Source organism: Gobio gobio (assembly GCF_949357685.1).
Source record: "Gobio gobio genome assembly, chromosome: 24".
NCBI classification, from domain to species: Eukaryota; Metazoa; Chordata; class Actinopteri; order Cypriniformes; family Gobionidae; genus Gobio; species Gobio gobio.
In genome coordinates, this window is record NC_137120.1 from 11708546 (window position 1) to 11732430 (window position 23885).

The following is a 23885-nucleotide window of genomic DNA, read 5'->3' on the forward strand; positions in this document are numbered from 1 at the left end:
TAGAGAAAATTGCACCAAAATTAAAAAAATCTTTGGAAGATATCACTGAAGATTTATTTAACCTTAGCAAAAGTAAATTTGCTTATTTTTCATCTCTGTTTTTTGTGTTTATTTAAAATTAGACAAATCTGATATTATTCTAATTATATATCTGTTATTTAACAGTTGAGATAGTTTTTTAATGCTGATCTAATCAGCAGAAGACACGAGCCAGGGTTAAATGTTCAGAAATTATTCATTATTATTTTTATTTTTTGATCTATATAGCTTTTTGCATTGTGTTTGTTGTAAAAATTAAAAAAAATATTTATATGAAAAAGGTGATAATTGTATTGACAACATATTTTATTTGATCTTGTATATTTTGTTTTTATCAGAACACTTTAAGCTGTCAGATTGTCATGTCACAATGTACCTCACCTACGGGGCATCTTGTCACATTTCACTTCCATTCTTTCGGAGTAAATCGCGATTGATTCTTTGAGATAATTTCTTTATTAATCACTTAGACGGTTGCTTTTTTCCCCCTTTACAATAAAATGTAATAAAATTAAAAGGACAAGTGTTCAAGAAGTTTGTTCAGTTAGAAAGGTTTGGTTGGTGCTATTCATAGTTTTGACCACATGGTGGCCACAATGTTAGAGTTGAAAAGCTTTGAGTAATGAAGTCTTAAAGGGATAGTTCAATCAAAAATGAAAATTCTGTCATCATTTACTCACCCTCAAGTTGTTCCAAACCTGTATGAGTTTCTTTGTTCCGCTGAACACAAAATAAGATAGAGTGAAGAATGTTTGTAACCAAGCAGATAGAGCAACTATTGACTACCATAGTAGGGGAAAAATACTATGGTAGTTAATGGTTGCTCTCTCAGCTTGGTTACAAACGTTCTTCGAAAAATCTTTTGTGTTCAGCAGAACAAAGAAACTCATACAGGTTTGGAACAATTTGAGGGCGAGTAAATGATGACAGAATTTTCATTTTTGGGTGAACTATCCCTTTAAGCGCAGAGACTTTTTTGCCATTTTGTTTCTACTTTTTCATATATCCGTGTACCGTTTTCTAAAAATGATTTCAACTAGCAATTAAATCAGTGACAGTGTTGTAATATGTAAGATAGTAAGCGCACGATTAATGATACAAATTTAACTTGGTCTTGAGGTAAAAGAAGCATCTCTGTGCAAGATCAAATAATGAGATATTTTGTACACTTTCTCATTTTTGTCAGCTTTGTAAAGTTGCACTAAATATCATCTTTATAAATAATAAGCAGAGCATTCAATGATCCATGATGAGTAAGAATCCAGTTTGACCTCTGACCTGTGACTGATTTGACAGAATCAATTTATTTGAGAGTAAGGCCGCATTTACATTACATGGTTCAAGTGACACAATTTCCTCCCATGTGGCACAGATCAGATGTGTAAGCACGCAGGAATGCACATGAGTTCCGATATTCTCAGATTGGTTTCAGGCCTCCTATGTGGAAATTCATGTGCGGAAATAAACCTGATTTGAAATAAACGGATATGTGCATTTGTGTAAGGGGACAGATCTGATATTTCCCTGTCAATGTGAGTTGTACGTCACTGAAAAAGTGACAGTGGCGAATGACGTCAACTCAGGTGGACTCTAACACGATCACATGACTCTTTTCCGTGGTGCAATGGAGGCTAAACCCAGTAGAGTCATGCTGAAGTTATATGTCTTTTAAACATTTGGGGAAAAGAGACAATATTGCAGGGTTCTTCTCTGGCTGTTTTTACTTCTTTTCCAGGTCAGAACCACTACCGTGGGTTGTTTCATTAAAGGGGTCATAGAATGCCATTTTTGTACAAGTTAATATGATTCTTTAGTGTCTAAATGAAAAGTTTGTAATATACTTTAATTAAAATTCTCATTAGTATTGTAAGAAAACACTAATTTTAACACGTGGAGTGTTGCCTTGACAACAGTTGAGGGTATATTTTCGAGAAATAATGGCAACAGGAGTCTTTGTTGCAACCTGTTTGCACATCATACTCCTGTTTGCACATTATACTCCATTTGCAATTATACCTATTGCATGCACATCATACTTCTCTATATATAAATATATATATATATTTTATGTTAACCACTTATTTTTAAGTCTACAGTTTATCTCACTTATCATATCCACTTATTTTATTTTATTTTATATTTTATATTTTTATTTTATTTTTTTATTTTTATCTTATTTCCTATTTTTATCTTACTTGATTTATTTATAACTCTACTTATGTTAATACTTTTTATTCTAATTTTATTCTATTTCTATTTTAATTTCCCCTTGTGTTCTTGTAACTGTTATTTGCACTGTCCATGGAGCGGACCTGTTTACATTTCACTGCCAGTTGTATATTGTGTATATAACTGTGTATGTGACAAATAAAACTCATGAATCTTGAATCTTGAATCTTGAGGACACATCTGAGCAACCTTATCATTTTGAACCGGAGTCGGACCAGGAACAAGATGAGGAACCCAACGAAGTTCGAACAGGACGTTTCTGAATGGTTGGTTAACGTCATGTCACTTTGATCTATCTTTGTACTGGCAGAGTAGCGTAGTTGCTATGTGTTTACTGATGTTAGTTAATTGACAGATTGATGTTATGTTATAAGATTTTTTTTTTTACATTACTTCTAAATCAGTAACAGACACCGTTATAAACCATGTACAAAAGTAAGCTTAGTGTAGTGTTACCACGTTAACTTCGTATCACCCGAGTACACAGTTTGTAATAACCATAACCCGTTGTTCATTATAAACGTGGGATTATGAATTATATTGAGAACGTCATACACAGAAAGCATGCCGTATTTGTAACTTACCCTGTAAACTTTAGCCTCATTCATCGTGATGCGTACAAGCGATTTGCAAAGATTAATATAAAGGTTAATAAAACGTTACACTCACTTCTTCCTGAGGTGCAGCAGGAACATGACACTTTGTTCAAGAGCAGCTTATTAGCAAAACCTGCTTTATACTGACCCTCGTTTATAAAGCAGTCTGCTGAGAAATGATTGTGCTTACAGGCACTGCCAACACACATTTCCGTATAATCAACTTGTAAAAGTGCATGTACCATTATATGACCCCTTTAAGTGTATTCTGTAAATGCATATATCGGATATGGGTCGCTTATAAAATGTGTAAAATGGTCGTCAACAAATTGGATGTAGTCAACAAATTGGAATTGAGCATCAAGACCAGGGCCCGTATTCATAAAGATTCTAAGAGTCCTCTCAGAAAACTCCTAATTTAGCTTAAAAACGTTTACGTAGGAGTCTTAGCTTAAGAGCTATTCGGGACCGATCTGAGAGCAACTCTGAGCAAGGAAAATACAAAAACTTTTATCTTAGTGAAGAGGCGGGGCTGACCCCGTTGCTACGTATGACACAGTCTTTTGAAGACTGTGATTGGTTGGTTGTCCAAAAAGGGGAAAAAAGGAGTGCTTTTAAATATAGGGTCTATTCTAAGCCTTCACTTTGAAATTACAAGCACAAATTGTCCTATTTTACCGTTCTCTCTTACTCACACACACACACACACACACACACACACACACACACACACACACACACACACACACACACACACACACACACACACACACACACACACACACACACACACACACACACACACACACACACATTATATATATGTATATAAATCCTTTTATTATTTACCATGCTGTTAATTTCCTATAAGGTATTTGATTGGCTTAGAATTATAAACATTGTTCCACTCTTTCCAATTACACTGATTGCTGGCATGTCTATTTAAATTGTGGTTTGAAAGTTGGATTTAATGCAACAAACATGATCCCTGCACGATCTAATCTATCGTCTTATTAAGTCACTGTCATCCATTGTCTGCAACACATTTCTTCTCCCTCTTCGTCTTTCTGCCATTTTCTCCGCTGCTAAAGAAACTCTTAAGCCTCTTAAAAGTCCTCATCCGTGCTCCTAACAAATTTGATCTTAAGACCTCTTTTAAGGGTTAAGATCCTTTCTGAATTACTTTTTTCTTTACTAGGATTTTTTAGTTGATTTTAAGAGTAAACACCCACATTTCTAAGAATTTTCTTAGAATTTTGTCACTAGGAGCTACTCTTTGCATTAGGATTCTTTATGAATATGGGCCCTGCAGTGTAAATGCGGCCTAAAGCTGTCAAACTGTGAGGTGCATAACAGCAGGACAGGAAGAAGCCCTTCACCTATAAACTGAACACACATCAAACAAATGGCCACAGTCATGCAAAAGCTGTTTGTCCACCCAACACATCAAACATGTTTCTGTAGAAACCCGACCGCAGCAGGTTTCAGTTTGACTCAGATGAGCTGCTTGCGTCTTACCTCAGGGAGAATGATAGTGTGAGATGGTAGTTTTTGCCACTCACAACAAATGAATATTTCCAAAAACATTTTAAAATCCATCAGATTTCTTTTATTATTAAATCTGTTGACTAATATTATCACACAATATTCCACTATTCTAATTTTAAATACAGTATTTACCACAATCAGATAATTACTTAATTATAATTTGTATTAAATTATGTTTTACATTTGATAAAGATTGTTTTCCAGTATTAAAAACTGTTAAAGCCTTCACAAGATCAGAAGAGCACTTATATGTTAAATATATAATCATAAGACGCAATAGCATTTGTGTGTGAACTAGGAGGGTCAAACGCTGTTGTGGGAGGGTTCACACTCCAGACTGCTTTGAGCGGACCGTTTTATCAGACTTTCACAGAACCATTGAAGAAAATGTTTCACATGTTTGTTTTGTTCTGTTTGTGCTGCTGGAGTCTGATTGGTAAGTTAATGACTATATCTTTTTTTGGCCAAATTTATTTTGTTTCAAAATAATAAAGCTCCTACTATTGTTCAGATTTGCATTTGCTATATTATTCCCAGATAAATTAAAACAAAATGATTATGACATCTACTTTAAATTCTACTTTTCAATTCTTTCATTGAGCCAAGAAGAATGTCCCTTAAAAAAAACATGAAACTAAACATCTCTTATTCAAATTACATTAAGTTAAAAACTACAGCAGATTTGAGATTTTGTAAACCAACAGGAGTCTTAATCTGTGACAAAACCTGTTTTGCAGGTGTGTTTGGTGTTGATGAAGTGAAGTCAGTGTCAGTGATGGAGGGAGATTCTGTCACTCTAAACTCTGGTGTTACTAAAATACGTAAAGATGAAGACATACTGTGGAATTTTGGAGCTGAAACGTCCCTCATAGCTGAAATCAGCAAAGCTGCTGGAATCTTCTCCACATATAAAGGCACTGATGGGAGATTCAGAGACAGACTGAAGCTGGACGATCAAACTGGATCTCTGACCATCACAAACATCACAACCGAACATGCTGGATTCTATAAACTACAGATAACTGCAGCAAAACTAACATCAAAAACATTCAATGTTTCTGTCTATGGTGAGTAGAGATCATTTGTCCACAACATTTGTGGGATAATATTGATTAACACACACACACACACACACAAAACCACAATTTTGAGTCGTCCCCCGTTTTCCCAAAATTCACTTACAATGGAAGTATTTTGAGGTTTAACTAAGTATTTTGAGGTGTATCATTTGAGCTGTAAAGCTGTTTAAATCATTGTTATAGTCGTTTTAGGGTTTTAGTGTGGATGGTGTTGCGTTGTCAAAGTGTCAGGGAAAATGCTAAGGATTTTTTCTACAGGCCCGGTCGGGCTAGTGGTTCAATTTTTTACTTCCCCTGAAAAATGTTTTTGCGTCCCCACACACACACACACAAAAAAGTTCTAAATAAATCAAATAAAATAGGCCTAGTTATTGTTTTTTGACCCATGTAACCTTAATAAATAAAGTACGACACAAAAAATTACTACTAAATAAACTTTAAATCACTAAATAAAAGTACTCAAAGTAAACAGTCAGTAATAAAATAAGAACAAATAATCAAATTACGAGCAATAGCACAAATAAATACAATAAATCAAACATACACAAAACAGAGCTTTACATGTTTTTCAGGTTGGTCTAACCTCGTTCCCTGAAGGAGGGAATGGAGACATACTTTAGAATGTGAACCGACGAATTTGAATTGATATCCTAATTTGTCGGTTCACATTCTGAAGTACGTCTCCATTCCCTCCTTCAGGGAATGAGGATTACATGCGTAACCGAGATGTTTTCAGGAACAGAAAAGTAAAAGTAATCAAATGTAAATTAACACTGCATAGTCTTCACTAGATAAATAAATCATAGATTGTTCCTTAATAAAGTTAGGAGAACAGTTAAGAACAGCGAGCGATTTATTAACATTTAAAAATGCAGATTATTATAATCCGAAGCAGGATTATGGCTTTGGATGTTTGCGCACACAACTTCTCACACTATTTCTATTGATTTATAAAAGGTAATCGTAGAAGTCGTCAAATCACCTTCATTTATATACGGTAACTCATTTCACAATATACACTCTAAAAAATGCTGGGTTAAAAATAACCCAAGTTGGGTTGAAAATGGACTAACCCAGCAAATGAGTTGTTTTAACCCAGCATTTGGGTTGTTTTAACCCAGCGGTTGGGTTAAATGTTTGCTTAAAACAACCCAATTGCTGGGTTAAAACAACCCAATCCCTGGGTTAAAACAACCCAAATGCTGGGTTAGTCCATTTTCAACCCAACTTGGGTTATTTTTAACCCAGCATTTTTTTGAGTGTAGATTGTTTCAAAGCAGCTTTAGAGTGATAATAGGAAATTAATCGGAACAGAGATTGTTTTGGCTGTATGGAGACAGGGGAGGGTTGTAACACTGGGTCAGTTGTTTGACAGGTCAGAAAAGAGCTGTGGTAATGTCTTTAATATCATAAACCCCATCTTCTTTTAGAGCTCACAGGAGAAATTGCATGTGACTGTGAGCAAATTTGTAGATTTTATGACCCAAAAAGTGATTTTAAGGTTATTAATTATTATTATTATTATTATTATTAATTGTAGGTACAATAATTTAACTTGCATGACCTGAAGTAGCTATTTCAGTAGTTTATTTTGATGCTTTGTATTTATGCTAACTTCAAACCCACATGCTAAAACAGTTAGCTAAGTTATGGCTGTTAGGAGTGGAGATAGTTGTAACAGTTTATTAAAAATGTTACAACCAACCCCTATGATGATTCCAATAAGTCCAGTTATCAATCACATCCTCTGTTGAGGAAGTCATGTGAGTGTTTTATTGCATATTGAGGGATTTGTTCAAATGTGTTTCCATCATAGTTTATGCGCTTCTGATAAAAAATTATCTGCCTCAATTGAACGCCTCAATTTTGAAGTTTTTTGTGCACATTATTAGAATTTATGCGCATCTTGATGTTTCCATCCAGTGTTTTTTATGCAATATCTCAAAATTCACATAAAAATAGGTGGATCACGGACACATAGCTAGTGACTGAACCCTTATGTGACATGAATACACACATACACGCTCGACAACTGTTTTGCACTAAATTTAAAGTAAAAAAAAAAAAGCAATATAATGTTTTTCTTTTTGTCAGGTTAAACTGTCAACGTTGTTCTAAACTGTTTTTTCATTTTTTTTCAATTATGTTTATGCAAAAATTGGATGGTGTGAGTGTTATTTCAGCAAATGACCTCACATCAACCCTCGGGTAGTGTTACAACTCAGCCCAGTAGTGGGGTAGGTTGTAACAACGGAACTCTTTGTATTTGACATTAACTCACATAATCTGTGATTGTGTAGCACGTCCAAGTGAGTTATATTTGTGGACAAATGTGGCTACCATGTATGAAAATTTGAGACATCTAGCACAAATAACCACTGAGTTACTGATGCTCAAACAAAAAGTGTTACAACCATCCCATGTCTCCCCCGCATCAGCTAAAGTACGTTTTTTATTGATTCATTTCTGTTGTAAAAAAATCATTAGTTATTTACTTTGGGGCTACTTAAACAACACCATTTTCAACTAAAACAGAACACTTTTAATGTGTTCCCGGCAGCTCATCTGCACAGCGACAGCGCCCGGCGGCTAGAGAACGCAAACTTTGAAATAGGTTTTGAAATAGTTTTGAAATGATACCGTTATTTTCGTGTAAAAAACGTGAATCTGTGAGAACTATGACGGCATGCACGTAAGCATTACGTGTTTAGTTTATAGGCAAGCGCGTTTGAATGTGTATGTGTGCAGGCGCATAGTTTTTCTTTACAAAGTGACCAAATTACGTCGTTTCCGCAGATAGGTCCACCATCTGATCTGGATACGGCCTGGATCCGGCAGACTACTGTAAAACTCGGGATAAACAGAGAGACTAATATTAGCGTAGATCCCAATAGTCTGGATATTATCTGACCAGGAAAATCTGCAGAGGCCAGTTATGGTACGGAAAAACCTAAAATCTGTACTATCTTATCATATGGAAAAAGGAAATGGCCTACTGCAAAAAGATGTTAAAACAAACACTAGAAAAGTATATATTATCAGTCAATATACGCATTATAATGTTTACATAAAGCTTTTTAAAAATTGGGAAAGGTAACTTTCCATCTTTAGAAAGAAGGTGGAAAATGGAGCAAAAAGGGAAAGATAGCTGGGAAAGCATCAGTTTGATTTACGCTGACAATAGAATGTTATAATTGTATGAGTTTGCATTGAGGGGGTCAGATGAACAGCTTGCATCTCGACTTTGTTCGACTTTGCTTTTTTTTCCATTCTCTATCTTTCAAACTTTGGTTATATATAAACCAACTAATTTTTAATCCATTGAAAACGGTAGACTTTCATGTTTGCCGTGGTCGAGGAGACATTCAATCACCACCGAAATATGTTGTTTTCTCAATTTGACATTTGACCTGACACTTTTTAAATCAGTTGTGGATTTATTCTTATGTAGATTCTCTCTTAACACACAGAGCGCTGACACAATAATGCTTTTTTTCCCTTTTTTTTCAGTTCGCTTTCACAAGGCAACATTTCAAAATGGACCAAAATGACTTAATACGAGTCAAGTGCGAGTAAACTCTCCTCTAAACTCTTGGTCAGCGTGCATCGTCATGAAGTTTATCAATTACACATACATATAAGCCGTGCCAATTTAAATATTTAAGAAGATGTGAAAGATAACTCTATTCGGTACTTGTGCTCAAGTGACCTTTACTTATTTTCTCAAAATAAATCTCTCAGGCCACATCCACACAAAGCCATAGCTTTCCCTATCCAATCTTTTTTTTTCCTCATCTCAAGAAATATCTGCGTACACACGAAACCACTGAATCCGACTCAAAACGATGTAGTATACATGCCAGACCAGTATGAGGCGCTGTAATTCTGCCACAGGAATACACTAAAAACAGAGAAGACTTGGAGCATGCGCATAAACCTCAAGACGTGGGTTGATGACATCATCGTTTAACAAAATATACGGATTGGCTGTACACACGAAAACGCAAGGGGGTTGTTTTAAGATTCATCCACTCTGGGACCCGGTTTAAAAAAATAGCGGTTTCAGGCTCCCAAAACGGCGGATCCGTCTGGACGAAATGCCGATATGATACAAATCCAGGATTCGGCTCATAGCGGTCATCAGTCAGGATGGATAGACTACAGCTCCGTGAGCTGATTGTGGCTTTCTTTTAGCTGTGATTATATTACTTCATCATTTGTAGCAAGAATCAAGGCTTCGTCTGTATTTTTACGTGTTTTGGACAGTTGTTCTGAAATCGTCTGACCAAGGCATTTCACTTTGTCTTTGCTCTGTGTTCACATAGTGTGCTTAAATGAACTGAAAACGCACCAGGTCCCGAAACAAACGCTCCAAACGAACCAGGTGCGAGAATGCCCTGACACCTTGAAAACTTGAAACTTCTACTCTGAGGGCCTGTCATACGTAAAATTTTTGTATCGTATCGGCATTTCGTCCAGACGGATCCGCCGTTTTGGGAGCCTGAAACCGCTATTTTTTGAAACCGGGTCCCAGAGTGGATAAATCTGAAAACAACCTCCTTGCGTTTTCGTGTGTACAGCCAATCCGTATATTTTGTTAAACCATGATGCCATCAACCCACGTCTCGAGGTATATGCGCATGCTCCAAGTCTTCTCTGTTTTTAGTGCATCTCTGTGGCAGAATTACAGCGCCTCATACTGGTCTGGCATGTATACTGCATCATTTTGAGTCGGATTCAGTGGTTTTGTGTGTACGCAAATATTTCTTGAGATGAGAAAAAAAAAAAGATTGGATGGGGAAAGCTCTGGCTTCGTGTGATGTGGAGAGATTTATTTTGAGAAAAGAAGAAAAGGCCATTTGAGCACAAGTACCGAATTGAGTTATCTTTCACATCCTCTTGTGCTTAAATATTTAAATTGGCATGGCTTATATGTGCAGTTGATAAACTTCATGACGATGCAACTCTGGCCCAATCGGGGAAGCGACAGTTCAAATTTCCAGCGCGTTATTCACCTTGTTCTGGCATCTTGTTGTATTATTGAAACAGTTAGCTTAACATTCATGGATTGACCCAATTCACTTCCATATTTGTGGAAATCAATTTGTAATCTTTGTAAACTTTATGAACTCTGAATTTTTCTTTAATATTTACTTATTGAAATGTTTGCTCATTTTATAACTTAATGATCATCATCACACAAAACATAGAGCCCAATATAAGATTGTTGTTTATATTTAAACATATTTCTGTTTATTCTCTCATGTTTTCCAGCTCCTCTCGTCACTCCTAACATTAACAGAGATTGTTCATCATCATCATCATCATCATCAAATTGTTCACTGGTGTGTTCAGTGTTGAATGTGGGTCATGTGACTCTCTCCTGGTACAAAGGGAACAGTTTATTGTCCAGCATCAGTGTGTCTGATCTCAGCATCAGTCTCTCTCTACCTCTGGAGGTGAAATATCAGGATAAAAACACCTACAGCTGTGTGCTCAACAATCCCATCGGCAACCAGACTAAACATCTGGACATCACGCAACTTTGTCACACATGTGCAGGTACGGCAGCACGGCTGATATAATGTGTGTTTATTCACTGACCGGATCTCTGTCTTCTGTTGTAGATCAGACTGATGCACTCACTTCTTTCTTTATCATTACAGCACTGGACACACAGTCTCCTTCACACTCTCTGATAGTGCTGATCTCTGCTGCTACCGCTGGATCTCTGCTGATTGTTGCTGTATTCATGATGTGCTGCATCTGCAAGAAATGTAGAAAAACAGGTCAGGAGAACAAGAAATTAATTTGTACATACACTCACCTAAAGGATTATTAGGAACACCTGTTCAATTTCTCATTAATGCAATTATCTAATCAACCAATCACATGGCAGTTGCTTCAATGCATTTAGGGTTGTGGTCCTGGTCAAGACAATCTCCTGAACTCCAAACTGAATGTCAGAATGGGAAAGAAATGTGATTGAAGCAATTTTGAGCGTGGCATTGTTGTGGGTGCCAGACGGGCTGGTCTGAGTATTTCACAATCTGCTCAGTTACTGGGATTTTCACGCACAACCATTTCTAGGGTTTACAAAGAATGGTGTGAGAAGGGAAAACATCCGCGGCAGTCCTGTGGGCGAAAATGCCTTGTTGATGCTAGAGGTCAGAGGAGAATGGGCTGACTTATTCAAGCTGATAGAAGAGCAACTTTGACTGAAATAATCACTCGTTACAACCGAGGTATGCAGCAAAGCATTTGTGAAGCCAAAACACGCACAACCTTGAGGCGGATGGTCTACAACAGCAGAAGACCCCACCGGGTACCACTCATCTCCACTACAAATAGGAAAAAGAGGTTACAATTTGGACGAGCTCACCAAAATTGGACAGTTGAAGACTGGAAAAATGTTGCCTGGTCTGATGAGTCTCAATTTCTGTTGAGACATTCAGATGGTAGAGTCAGAATTTCGCGTAAACAGAATGAAAACATGGATCCATCATGCCTTGTTACCACTGTGCAGGCTGGTGGTGGTGGTGTAATGGTGTGGGGGATGTTTTCTTGGCACACTTTAGGCCCCTTAGTGCCAATTGGGCATCGTTTAAATGCCACGGCCTACCTGAGCATTGTTTCTGACCATGTCCATCCCTTTATGACCACCATGTACCCATCCTCTGATGGCTACTTCCAGCAGGATAATGCACCATGTCACAAAGCTCGAATCATTTCAAATTGGTTTCTTGAACATGACAATGAGTTCACTGGACTAAAATGGCCCCCACAGTCACCAGGGGCCTCATTTATAAAACTTTGCGTAGGATTTGCGTCAGAAGTGGCGTACGGATGAAACATAGGACGTGCGTACGCACAGAAATATTCAGATTTATAAAACCGTGCGCACGCACATCCTAAGCAGTTTTCCCTTAATAAATCACAATCAATTCTAAATGTAGCGCAGCTTTTGCGGCTTCATGTCACGCCCATAGTTGCCCATAAATAGTCCGTGAAACGCCCACAAGTTAATATTCATCGATTGTGAAATCATGGCAAACACAGAGAGGAAATAAAAAAAACGTAACTTCACTCAATGTGAAATAGAAGTGATCGTTGGCGAGGTTGAAAAGAGGAGAAAAATTTTGCTTTGGAGGGCACAGTGTGGGCATTACTAATGCCAAAAAGGCACTTGAGGTGCAAAAGGTTGCAGACGCCGTAAATGCTGTAGCCTCACAACCTCGGACCATGGCCGAAATAAAAAATAAATGGTCGGACATCAAAGTCGAGGCAAAAAAGCGTCTAGCGCTCCATCGCCAGAGTGTGTCCTCGTTTGCCAGCAAGTCTTCTTGCTGTCTGAAGATGCGTTCACTACGAATCCTTCCATTTGCCACATCTTCTAAGAGTGCAAGATCAGCCATTGTGCGTCATTACGCATTGTGATGGGGCATTTTATTTCCATCCATTTAATTGCATCTGACAAGCTATAGATGTCGGTTATAATCTACGTGGAAATGGGAAATAGTTCAGTGCAAATGTAATGTCTTGCAGCTTTCTGAATGGTTGAGACACGTTATACGTTATTTTATCAAAAATAAAACTAAAGGTATATACATGAATACCATGATTCCGTAGCTGATGAAGAAATGTTACTATGAAAACAACTTTCCCCAGACAATTAATACATCTATCTATCTATATATCTCCCTAATTATCTGTCTATCTATCTAATTGCATCTATATCTGCTCCGTCAGACGGACACATTGACGAGAATATCAGTTTTATACATGAGCTATTTCGTTCTGTTTAGCCTATCATATTATTTATGAGGATGAATTGCATAACATGCCAATATTATTGCAGAACATATTTCTCTTTTCTTTTTGCAAATATGTGTTAATTTGCATTTCTGTTGTAATTTTCGTTTGATTTTGTTTGTTTTATACTGCAGATCGATTAACGGGTGTTCGTGTAGGCTGTTAATTGTAAGACTTACTTTGTGAAGTCTTCATGTTATTTATGAGAGGCAGTATTGCCATTTCTTTTACACAACGGTCTACAGTTTCACACACTTTCACGTGTTTCTTCCATCTGCCGACGGTGTCGCCATTTCTCATTTCACCCGTTTTTGTGCGTACGCCTGGGTCAGAGCTTGCGTGAAGGACCGCACATTTTCTCGTCAAGTTTGCTTTTTATAAATACCAATTATTGCGTAGAGAGTGGCGTACGCCTTCTTTTGTGCGTACGCAACGTTTATAAATGAGGCCCCAGATCTCAACCCAATAGAGCATCTTTGGGATGTGGTGGAACGGGAGCTTCGTGCCCTGGATGTGCATCCCACAAATCTCCATCAACTGCAAGATGCTATCCTATCAATATGGGCCAACATTTCTAAAGAATGCTTTCAGCACCTTGTTGAATCAATGCCACGTAGAATTAAGGCAGTTCAGAAGGCGAAAGGGGGTCAAACACAGTATTAGTATGGTGTTCCTAATAATCCTTTAGGTGAGTGTATATGTACTTTTACAGACAAATTTTAATATTTGTTTCAACATGTTTGTGATTATTGTTAAAGCAGTTAACTGGGAGGAAGACAGAACCGATTCAGCATCCTGTAAACCAACAAAACGAAAAAAGGTAAGAACATTCATGACAGAGTTGCAGTCAGTGTGATTGCAGTTTGCAGCATCCGACGGTCAGCGAACAGACGTTTGTGGTTTATCAGCTCAAAAGCAGATAAAAGGGACTGTTTAAGCATGTTTTTTTATGCTTTTACACTGTGTATGTACTGTTTGTACCTCAGTGTAAACTGTTTTTCCATTTAGCAGGGCTATTTTCATTTTGCAGACCTAAAATATTCACATTCATTGCATCTTTTTTCATACATTTTTTAAAAATCACTGGTGACTGTCAATAACATTCTGCATCTTTCAAACTTTGGTCATATATAAGCCAACTGATTTTTTAATCCATTGAAAATGGTAGACTTTCGTGTTTGCCGTGGTCGAGGAGACATGAGACATTCAATCACCACCGAAATATGTTTTCTCAATTTGACATTTGACCTGACACTTTTTAAGTCAGTTGTGGATTTATTCTTATGTAGATTCTCTCTTAACGCAAAGAGCGCTGACACAATAATGTAAGGAGGCTACATGCAAAAGAATTTGATTTTCCCATACATTTAAGGGCCATTTTAACGTTAAAAGGGTTTCACACTATCACAATTATCAGCGGCAATGTGAATGCACGATACAGCAACTAGCCAATGGGAGATACAGTGACCTGCGGGCAGGGGCGCCGCTAGCAATTTTGGGCCCTATGAAAGAATATGATGTTGGGCCCCCTACCGCACCAACCTAGCTATCCAAAATCTGATATATAAATATCAGAATACCACTCGCTCAACCCAGAATGCCTCAATTGGCCGATGAAACATTGTTTAAAATTAAGATACAATTTATACAAAATTAAATTTACTTTAAAGAAAGGCTTTCTACAGAACAAAACTTAATGAAGTGGTCACAATCATGTCTGACTCACTCCCACTCTCCTGGCATCGTGCATCTTATGATGTTTCCTTTCTAACTCATGCTGTTCACTTTTCATAATCAACATTGACAGATTGACAACATAGATAGAGATAAAATAAAATAAAAATTACATTATAATATTTAAACATAAATATAAAACTAAATCCATTTTCTTAATGGCTACAACAATTAAAGTAGCTATACTACAGTGCAGAGAAATTTCATGTCGGAGTGGGATTTGAGCAAATGTCCCGTGAGTGTGAGCGGTTCATGAGTGGAGCGTTTTGCTGGATTTTGCCAGAAATGCAGAAATAAGCCATAATTTTGTTATATTTGTAACTCTTTGGTAGATTATACATTTATAATTTCTATTGCATTACTACTAGTACTGTTACTACTAATAAAACCAATCTCTGGGGGCCCCAAATGTGCGTGGGCCCTTAGAATCGTCCTAATTTTCCCCCCCTTAGCGGCGCCCCTGCCTGCGGGAACGCATAGGATAACATGGGGTAAGATCAAGGTGCAAACTTTATATTAAACATGATATTTGAATAATCTTTTTCAAGCCATGAATAGTTGTAACGTTTATTTATTATTCAGTTCACCCATACAAAGTCAGTTTTTACACCATTGTCTTTGGAAAGAAAGTAGGATATAAAGTTGTTACCCAGCTGTGCTGAAGTCTGTCCTGGAGCTGCAGCGTCTCTGCGGTTCATGATTATCTGAGCTGAAACACAGCTTTAGCAGCCATTGGTTGTTTTGTAGACGTGCTGCTACAAGTGTCTGAGCTGTTGCTTTAGTGTGAAAGACAATCATTCTCAGAGCAGAAGCTGTCGTGGCAAACCTTCAGAACTTTAGCTGTTTGATGATTTAACGGTTTAAAAAGTCATGTGATGTTCTAGATGATTGATGTGATTTTTCTCTTTGCTGCTCCATGCATCTTAGCATTTGTTCAGTAGTAGTTCTTTGAAAAACAAAATGATCAGTATATGTAGATTAAGCTTTGCACCTTAAAAATATAGAAACATGTTCTTGTTGTGAAGTTACTCAGACTTAGAACTTAGAAATTTAACAACAATTGCCATCTCTGTCACATCAGCAGATTTCTGATTGAGTTTTTGTGTTTCCTTTCAGAAATCAACGACGGACGCTGTGTATGTAAATCTCCCCAAAAAACGATGATCAAATACTGAATCTACAAGAATTAATGTTAAAGTTCATACAGGGCAATACGTCTCAATTTTTGGTTTTGCTCATATTTAGGCCCCGTCCACACAGAGACGCGTTTAGCTGTATACCTAAACTTTTTGTATCGTATCAGCTTTTCGTCCACACGGATCTGGCGTTTTGAGAGCCTGAAACCGATATTTTTTGAAACCGGGTCCCGGAGTGGATAAATCTGAAACTGGATAGGGAAAAGCTCTGGCTTCGTGTGGATGTGGCCATAATCTCTTCCAGGATGTTTTTCTGTTCTCTCTGCTTTTTCTGTTCTCTCTGCTTTGTTTTTGATTTTCGTATCAAATCTTTCGATTTAATTTTTTTAATGTTGTTTTAGTTAATTTAGTGGTTCACAAAAAGCATAGGATACAGAAAATACATACTATGTATGTATACTAGAATACTAAAATGTTACATTTTTAGTTTATCACATGCAAATGTGTAAATGTATAAATCTATATTTCATTATTAAATACTGATCCCATTGACTGCTGGTCTCTGATGGACATTTTGGCAAATGCAACACAAGCACATCATCGCACTCTAGTGTTGAAAGCAGAAAATTACCTCTCTCAAAATATATTGTAAAACAAGATTTGTAAATGTTACTAAATTATTAAGTGTACATTGTGTCATTGCACCTGACGCTCGTTTAGGCTAAAGCCCTCCTTAAGTGGGCCTAGTGACACCCCTGCCCCTGACATTGACCGTTAATTATAACATTACATGTGTCACATGAAGGCCTATTTTTTTTATAACTCATTCGTTTACATTATATAAAGTATTAAAGTTCTGCATAATTAAGGGCGTGGTCACTTCGAGTGACAGGTGGAAAGCCATTTATCTGCTGTCTGTTAGTAATCCCGTCACTTCAGCTCCGCCCACGTCCCGCCTTTTTGCCAATTTTCTGTTATCCGGGAGTGATGCGCAATGACACGCTGCCAAGATTCAATACTCATCAGAATCCTATAGGTGACGTCACGGACACTACGTCCATATTTTTTTTTACAGTCTATGGCCAAAACAAGGAAGCGAATTAGCATTTTAGCACTTCCGGTTCCATCGTCCGGAAGTCAATGTTTTTTTTTTAATGGGTTTTGTTTAAATAGCTGAAATAATATTTGTGGTTCCGGCAAAAGTTAGAAGAATATTTCGGGTCATTGTCCTCTTGGAAAATAAGTCCAGGCCCAATAAGACGATTCCCAGATGCCAAGTGTTCTAATAATTTATATATATATATATATATATATATATATATATATATACACTGCGCTGAGGCATTATTTAGTATTGTCTCAAGTGTCACACTTTCAATATTCAATAAACTTTATTCTTCTACTAGTTGAATTTGTTCTCTTTCATGCTACACAATTTAATTATATATATAAATATATCAATATATTTCTCTGGTAAACAACATTTAGCAATTGCCTGATTCATGTTTGCCAATAATAAACAATGAATGATTAAGGCATGTGTGACCAATACGGAGTATTATAGTGTCCTCCTTCCTACTTCCAAAGTTTTTCCTTCCATTTCCAACTTGTCTTTGAATGTTGTACAGATGACGACCTTTTACCTCCCCATCCCACATCTTTTGCCATGTCCTAATCATATCTAACTATCCCTTTCATTTCTGCTTTACTTAGTGATATGTCTGGTTAAAGTCTTAAAGGACAACTCCGGTGAAAAATGAACCTAGGGGTAATTAACACATGGTTACCGAGAAGATCGTTCTCTGGGATGCGTTTTCATGAAAATCGAATGTAAAGAGTTTTATCTCTAAAAACAGATTAGCTTATAACGCTAAATGGGGCATAGAATAAGTCAAATTAAATTGCTAGTTAATACCACTAACAAGGCTCAAAATAGCCTCACACTAACACGGTAGCATAATGAGGGTCCCTACATGCAAACCGAAGCATTTAGAACTTTGGAAGTATACAAACCGTTTAATAAGAAGATACTTTATAAAGACAGTACATTACGCGTATACAGACAGGAGCCATCAGAGGCGCTGAAAAACAGAGTTGTTGAGGTGAGGTTCTAAGCAAGCTGAGGCGATACTAAAATGTGACGTGAAAACACAGCAGACTGCTGATTGGTCAGAGAGAATCGTCACTATTCACTGCGTCATCATTACACGCACCAGACGGAGTATCCTGAATAACCCCGCCATTTTTAAATAGTTTGGCCAGAGATTGCACGATATACCCACCATTATTATGGCAACTTGGGGAAAAATACGCCGTGGTCAAACGAGGAGGTTTCCTTTGTTTGGTTGCCGAAGAGAGGATCCAGTGAGAGCTTGATCCGGCAACTAGGAACGAAAAAGTTTCCTGCGGCGTCGCTATGACGACCAGGTACTATTGTGGAGGTACTATCTGCAATGGAAAACGGAGCGAAAAGCGAGCCGAGTCGAGCTGGTACTGGTAATGGAAAAGCGGTAAAATAGGTCTGCAATTTAGTAATACTGACCAATAAGCTCCGCTCGCTCAACCCAGAAAGCCCCAATTGGCTGATGAAACATTGATTAAAATTTATACAAAATGAAAATTTACTTTAAATAAAGGCTTTCTACAAAACAAAACTTAATGAAGTGGTCAAAATCATGTCTGACTCACTCCCACTCTCCTGGCATTGCACATCTTATGATCTGTCCTTTCTCACTCATGCTGTTCACTTTTCATAATCAACATAGACATAAAAAAAATTACATTATAATATTTAAACATAAATATAAAACTAAATACCTTTTCTTAATGGCTACAACAAGTATAGTAGCCTACAGTACAGAGAAATTTCTTGTTGAAGTGGGATTTGAGCAAATGTTGTTTTACCCATGAGTGTGAGTGGTTCATGAGTGGAGCGTTTTGCTGAATTTTGCCAGGATAATAAGAATTAAGACATCATTTTGTTATATTTGGGTAGATTATTCATTTATAATTTCTATTACATTACTACTAGTACTGTTACTACTAATAAAACCAATCTCTGGGGGCCCCAAAAGTGCGGAGGCCCTTGGAATCGTCCTAACTTTCCCCCCTTAGTGGCGCCCATGGTTCCACACAAACCTGCGCTGTCAATGCATTTGAATAGATAGACGACAGTTTCACTATACAGGTATTTGCAGCAATTTTTGGGAAAACAGTACAGCATAGTGTGCATTGATTATTACGTCAACCATTTACAGTATCATTTTATTATGGAGAGTGATGGAGATGCAACATTGTTAACATTAAAGTTAATGTTTTTCTTGTATTTTGCCCTCAGGTATTCCTTATCCTTACTAGTTGCTCATACTCATTGGTGGTCAAATGTGACCATACACCTTAACTATTTTTCAATTAAATAAATGTTCTATATTTTAGTTTAATAATATTTATTGAATATTTTGAGGAGACCTTTTGGTACTAAATAGGCCTACTATTTGTGCAATAATTATGGTCCATTAATGACCATTTAATGAATTAAAATATTTTTCTTCTAATATTTTTCTTATTTATATTACAATTAGTGTAATTAAGGTTAAAATAGAGAATTCCAATGCAAAGAGGCAAATTAGAGTCATTTTGTGGCTGGAAAAATAATACATTTCATTTGTAATGCCATGGTTTATCCACTATAAGCTCTTTAATAAATATACATGTATCTAGTTGCTCAAAAAAGTATTGCAGATCATAACTGCTTACTTATTTTTAGGTTTTGCATTTGAATACATATTTGGACATTTAGACATGATCAAGCCGTAGATTTTTTAAATGTGAAATTTTAAAACGTTACATCCTAATATTTTTTAATGATACTTATATAAGCACACACAAGTGAATATTAATGAATGCGAGCAAATATAATTTAACCCAAGAAAAGTTTAAAATAGTGCTAAAAAGGCAAACTTATTTTTCCCTATATGTACAGTAGGCTATATACATATGTATTGATACTGAATCAAGATCAAAATTAGTGCCAATCACCAACCACCAAACCCCAAATACCCACCCCCCACAAATTGGTTTCTTATCTGAGGGAAACACTGACAAGAGATCTCAGAATATGTCGACCCTTGATGTCATCGTATGCTGAAGGCATCAACAGATAAATATGTACACTGTAGTAAGAAATACCAGTTTGCCATATCAAGCAGCATCAGCAGTTTTGTAAATAAAGTTCTTATTTGCAGTGTCCATCCACCCATCCCATCCATCCAGTAAATAAAGTTCTTATTTGCATATTTGCTGTGTCAGTGTCATTGACTGGATGAACGCAACACATGATGGAAAATGTTCGCAGTCGTGCATCAGATGAATTGTGCAGTTTGGATGCCGATTCATCACGTGGGTTCAAAACAGAAACCCATCCATACAGTTCAAGTTCAAGTTGAGCTTTGTCATTCCGCTACATGTTGTGACATACAGTGGAACGAAATGTCGTGGCTCGTAGGACCACGGTGCTACATACAGACAATATAAACCTATACACAACTAATATACTGAGGGAGTCTAACTTTAAATTTACTTTATAAAAATATTTACCCATACATAAAAATATACAAATACTTTCACATAAACTGTACATGTGCAAAGGGAAACATTGTAAAGCAAGCAGCTGGCTGGGGAACAGTGCAAGATGATTTTCAGTGCATGAGCACGTAAACAGACATTTTTTTTGTATGATTGTAGAAAGCGTCAGCACAGAGAGTGTGTGTTACAGCTGGTTTGTAAGGCCCACTCACCTAAGTGTAGCACTCTCAGAATTGCACAATTTTTTGTTTGCCATGAAATGTGGTAGGGTTGGGGCGTTTGGGGGCAGAGTTGAGACAGTGCATGTTTTCAGAGGTGGGTGGGTGTGATTTGAGTTCAGGGCTCTCACAGCCTTGGGGACAAAGCTGTTGAGCATTCTGGTGGAGCGAGCTTTGATGCTCTGGTACCGTCTACACCCATACATCCACCCGTCTACCCCTTCATTCATCCTAACATTCCTTTAAATTCCAACCAATGAAGATTAACAGTACTAAGTGCTTTTAAATTGTTCTCTAATTTTGATCACTGTAGATACATTAACACTGAAACTGCACAAATAATTCTCTGAGGTTAATGTTTTTAAAGCATTAAAGAAAATAAACATGAAATACTCTAAATATGAAACTTAAACAGGCAAGTCATTGTCTTAATGAGTGAGTTATTGAGTTCTTCATTCAAACGATTCTTTTAAACAGCTGATTAACTCCGGAACAAATCAGGATTGGCTGAACATGCTGGACTCTAAACTACAGAACTGCAGCAACACTCAATGTTTCGGTCCATGGTGAGTAGATCATTTGTGGGATAGATTTATAGTGGTGAATTCAGGTTGATTGTGACACTTTTTGCCATTGTGATGACTTGAAAAAAAAAAAAAGTCCATTCACCCTATACACACACACATTAATATAGTGATCAACACATGCACACAAAGCAAAAATGAGTCGTCCCTCATTTTCCCAAAAATGGAGTTTGATCCACTTACAAGTGAATGGGAATATTGAGGTTTAGAAGCAGAAATTAGTTATTTATTAAGAACACCACAAATTATATATATATATATATATATATATATATATATATATATATATATATATATATATATATATATATATATATATATATGAGCTGTAAAACTGTTTAAAATAATTTTAGGGTTTTAGTGTGGATGATGTTGTCAAAGTGACAGTTGTAAATACTAATACTATTTTTTTACAGGCCCGGTCAGGCTAGTGATTACATTTACCTGCCAAAATGTTTTTGCACAATGTAATTTTTAATTCATTGAAGCAGTGACAGTATTAAAGTTTGAGGTAAAAAAAAAAATAAAATAAAAAAAAATTCCAATCATCGACTCTTTTTTTTTTTTAAGCATTTGCCAAATTAAATCCAAACAGCGATGTGTATTGTATTAAACAAAACAAACACAGAAGATAAACTATGAGATTTATTTACTGAAAGTAAGACCTCAATCAATCTCCTGAGGACTTTCTGATGGTTAAATCAGCACTGTTAACTGCATGCATTGTCCAGGGCAACACAGTCATCATGACAACGGTTCTTGGCACACAATCGGATTGAGACGGTCACCAGGCTTCACTGCAGGGATACAGATACACAGCTTTAGTCAGTCCATATATCAGCATTCAATCGCAGATACAGAGCACAAAACATTTTGCTTCTAGAGCGAGTTGTATTCCAAATATTATATAGAGGGTATGCATCGACGCCATTGTCCCGCCGGCACAAACCCCCTCAGCCGGACTGAGTGGCAGAAGAGCGGCTGCATGAGTGGATTTAATAGAGGAAAACACGAGTAAAACAGACGGTTATCAGTTTAAACTAAAGGTTGGGCTCCATAGTGTTCTTTACAACTTACCAAAGATCCAGTGATCATGGATATTGACATGCAGCCAGGAATCATGTTTCCTGACATTTATGAGCCTGATTATAATATTCAAATCACTGTCAGTAAACAGTTTCAAGAGTGAATCCCACATGTATATGCAGATTTGGGTCTATGTATTGAAGCGTGTGGCCGCTTGTCAAGAATGGAAACAAATGTTTTATTCAAATTCTAAATCTACTTAATAGGCCAATTAATATTTTTTTTTATATCGCCTAGACAGCACAAAGAGCGCTCCCTTTATAATCACTAAAAGCTGTCACTCATTCAATTAACGCGATCTCACACAGTTCCGTTATATTAATCTGTGAAGCGACGGCACAATGAATCTTTTATTTACATCATGTCTACACTTAGAGAGGATTGGCGAGCGTGCAGAACTCAACACTGGACAAAAACTCCAGCGGTGAAAGGATTCTACCTTCATCACCTGTGATTGGCCATTGCGTTTTAGAAATCAACAAACATGTCTGTGATTGGCTACATTACTCACTGAAGTGAAAACACGCTGGAAATGTTATCATTTAACGAGCGCAAACAGACACACCCAGGATCTTTCGCCTACTCCTGTTCACTAATATGCGATTACGAAGAAAACTTTTCCATCTAAAAGCAATCAGTAGCAGAAGCAGCAGTGGTCCGAGTGAGAAAATTACACGCCATAAAGTCCTTCTCCCTCGGTCCGGAGGGGGGCACAGGGATGTCCATGGGGTCCGTGGACAAGCCTCCCGATTCCCCCCCCTCTGGCGCCGGGCCTCGTTTTGTGGCATTCACACTGTAAACCAATGCAGCCTCTCAGTCTTTTTGCCACTCAGAGGGGTGTAACGGCAGTCACTTGCATACCTTCTATTCATCTTTATTTTGTAAAGCCACGTGCATGAAATGGTGCCATGGGCCAAATTTAGGTACTACAGGATAAAGTGTGTGAATATAACAAATACCTTTATTTTGGAGCTGTACATGTATGTCCACATCTATTGCTGCAGCATTTCTCAGCTTTCAGACAGTCGCTGTCATCAACACACAACTCATCACACAATCCAAGTACAGGGAATTTCTTTGGACACACTCCTGGCTTTGCTGTTATACAAACAGAAACCAGATCACTGAATGCTGAATGTCTCGTTCTCTGTAATTGGAGGAAAACAAACACCTGATCCATGCATCAGTATAACATACCTTTATATGGACGTGTACATTTACGTACACATCCAGTGCTGCA

General features: G+C 37.2%; 1 protein-coding gene across 1 annotated transcript in view; it reads left to right on the forward strand.

The window, feature by feature from the left end:
* Nucleotides 1-16724, forward strand: part of LOC307120383 (SLAM family member 5-like) — a 61807-nt gene extending 45083 nt beyond the window's left edge. Inside the window, exons 2-6 of the mRNA XM_079807401.1 lie at nt 5150-5479; nt 10766-11053; nt 11158-11280; nt 14062-14123; nt 16154-16724. Of these exons, the coding sequence (XP_079663527.1) occupies nt 5188-5479; nt 10766-11053; nt 11158-11280; nt 14062-14123; nt 16154-16201 (813 nt within the window). The 5' untranslated portion in view covers nt 5150-5187 and the 3' untranslated portion in view covers nt 16202-16724. The remainder of the gene's footprint in view (nt 1-5149; nt 5480-10765; nt 11054-11157; nt 11281-14061; nt 14124-16153) is intronic.
* Nucleotides 16725-23885: the final 7161 nt, after the last annotated feature.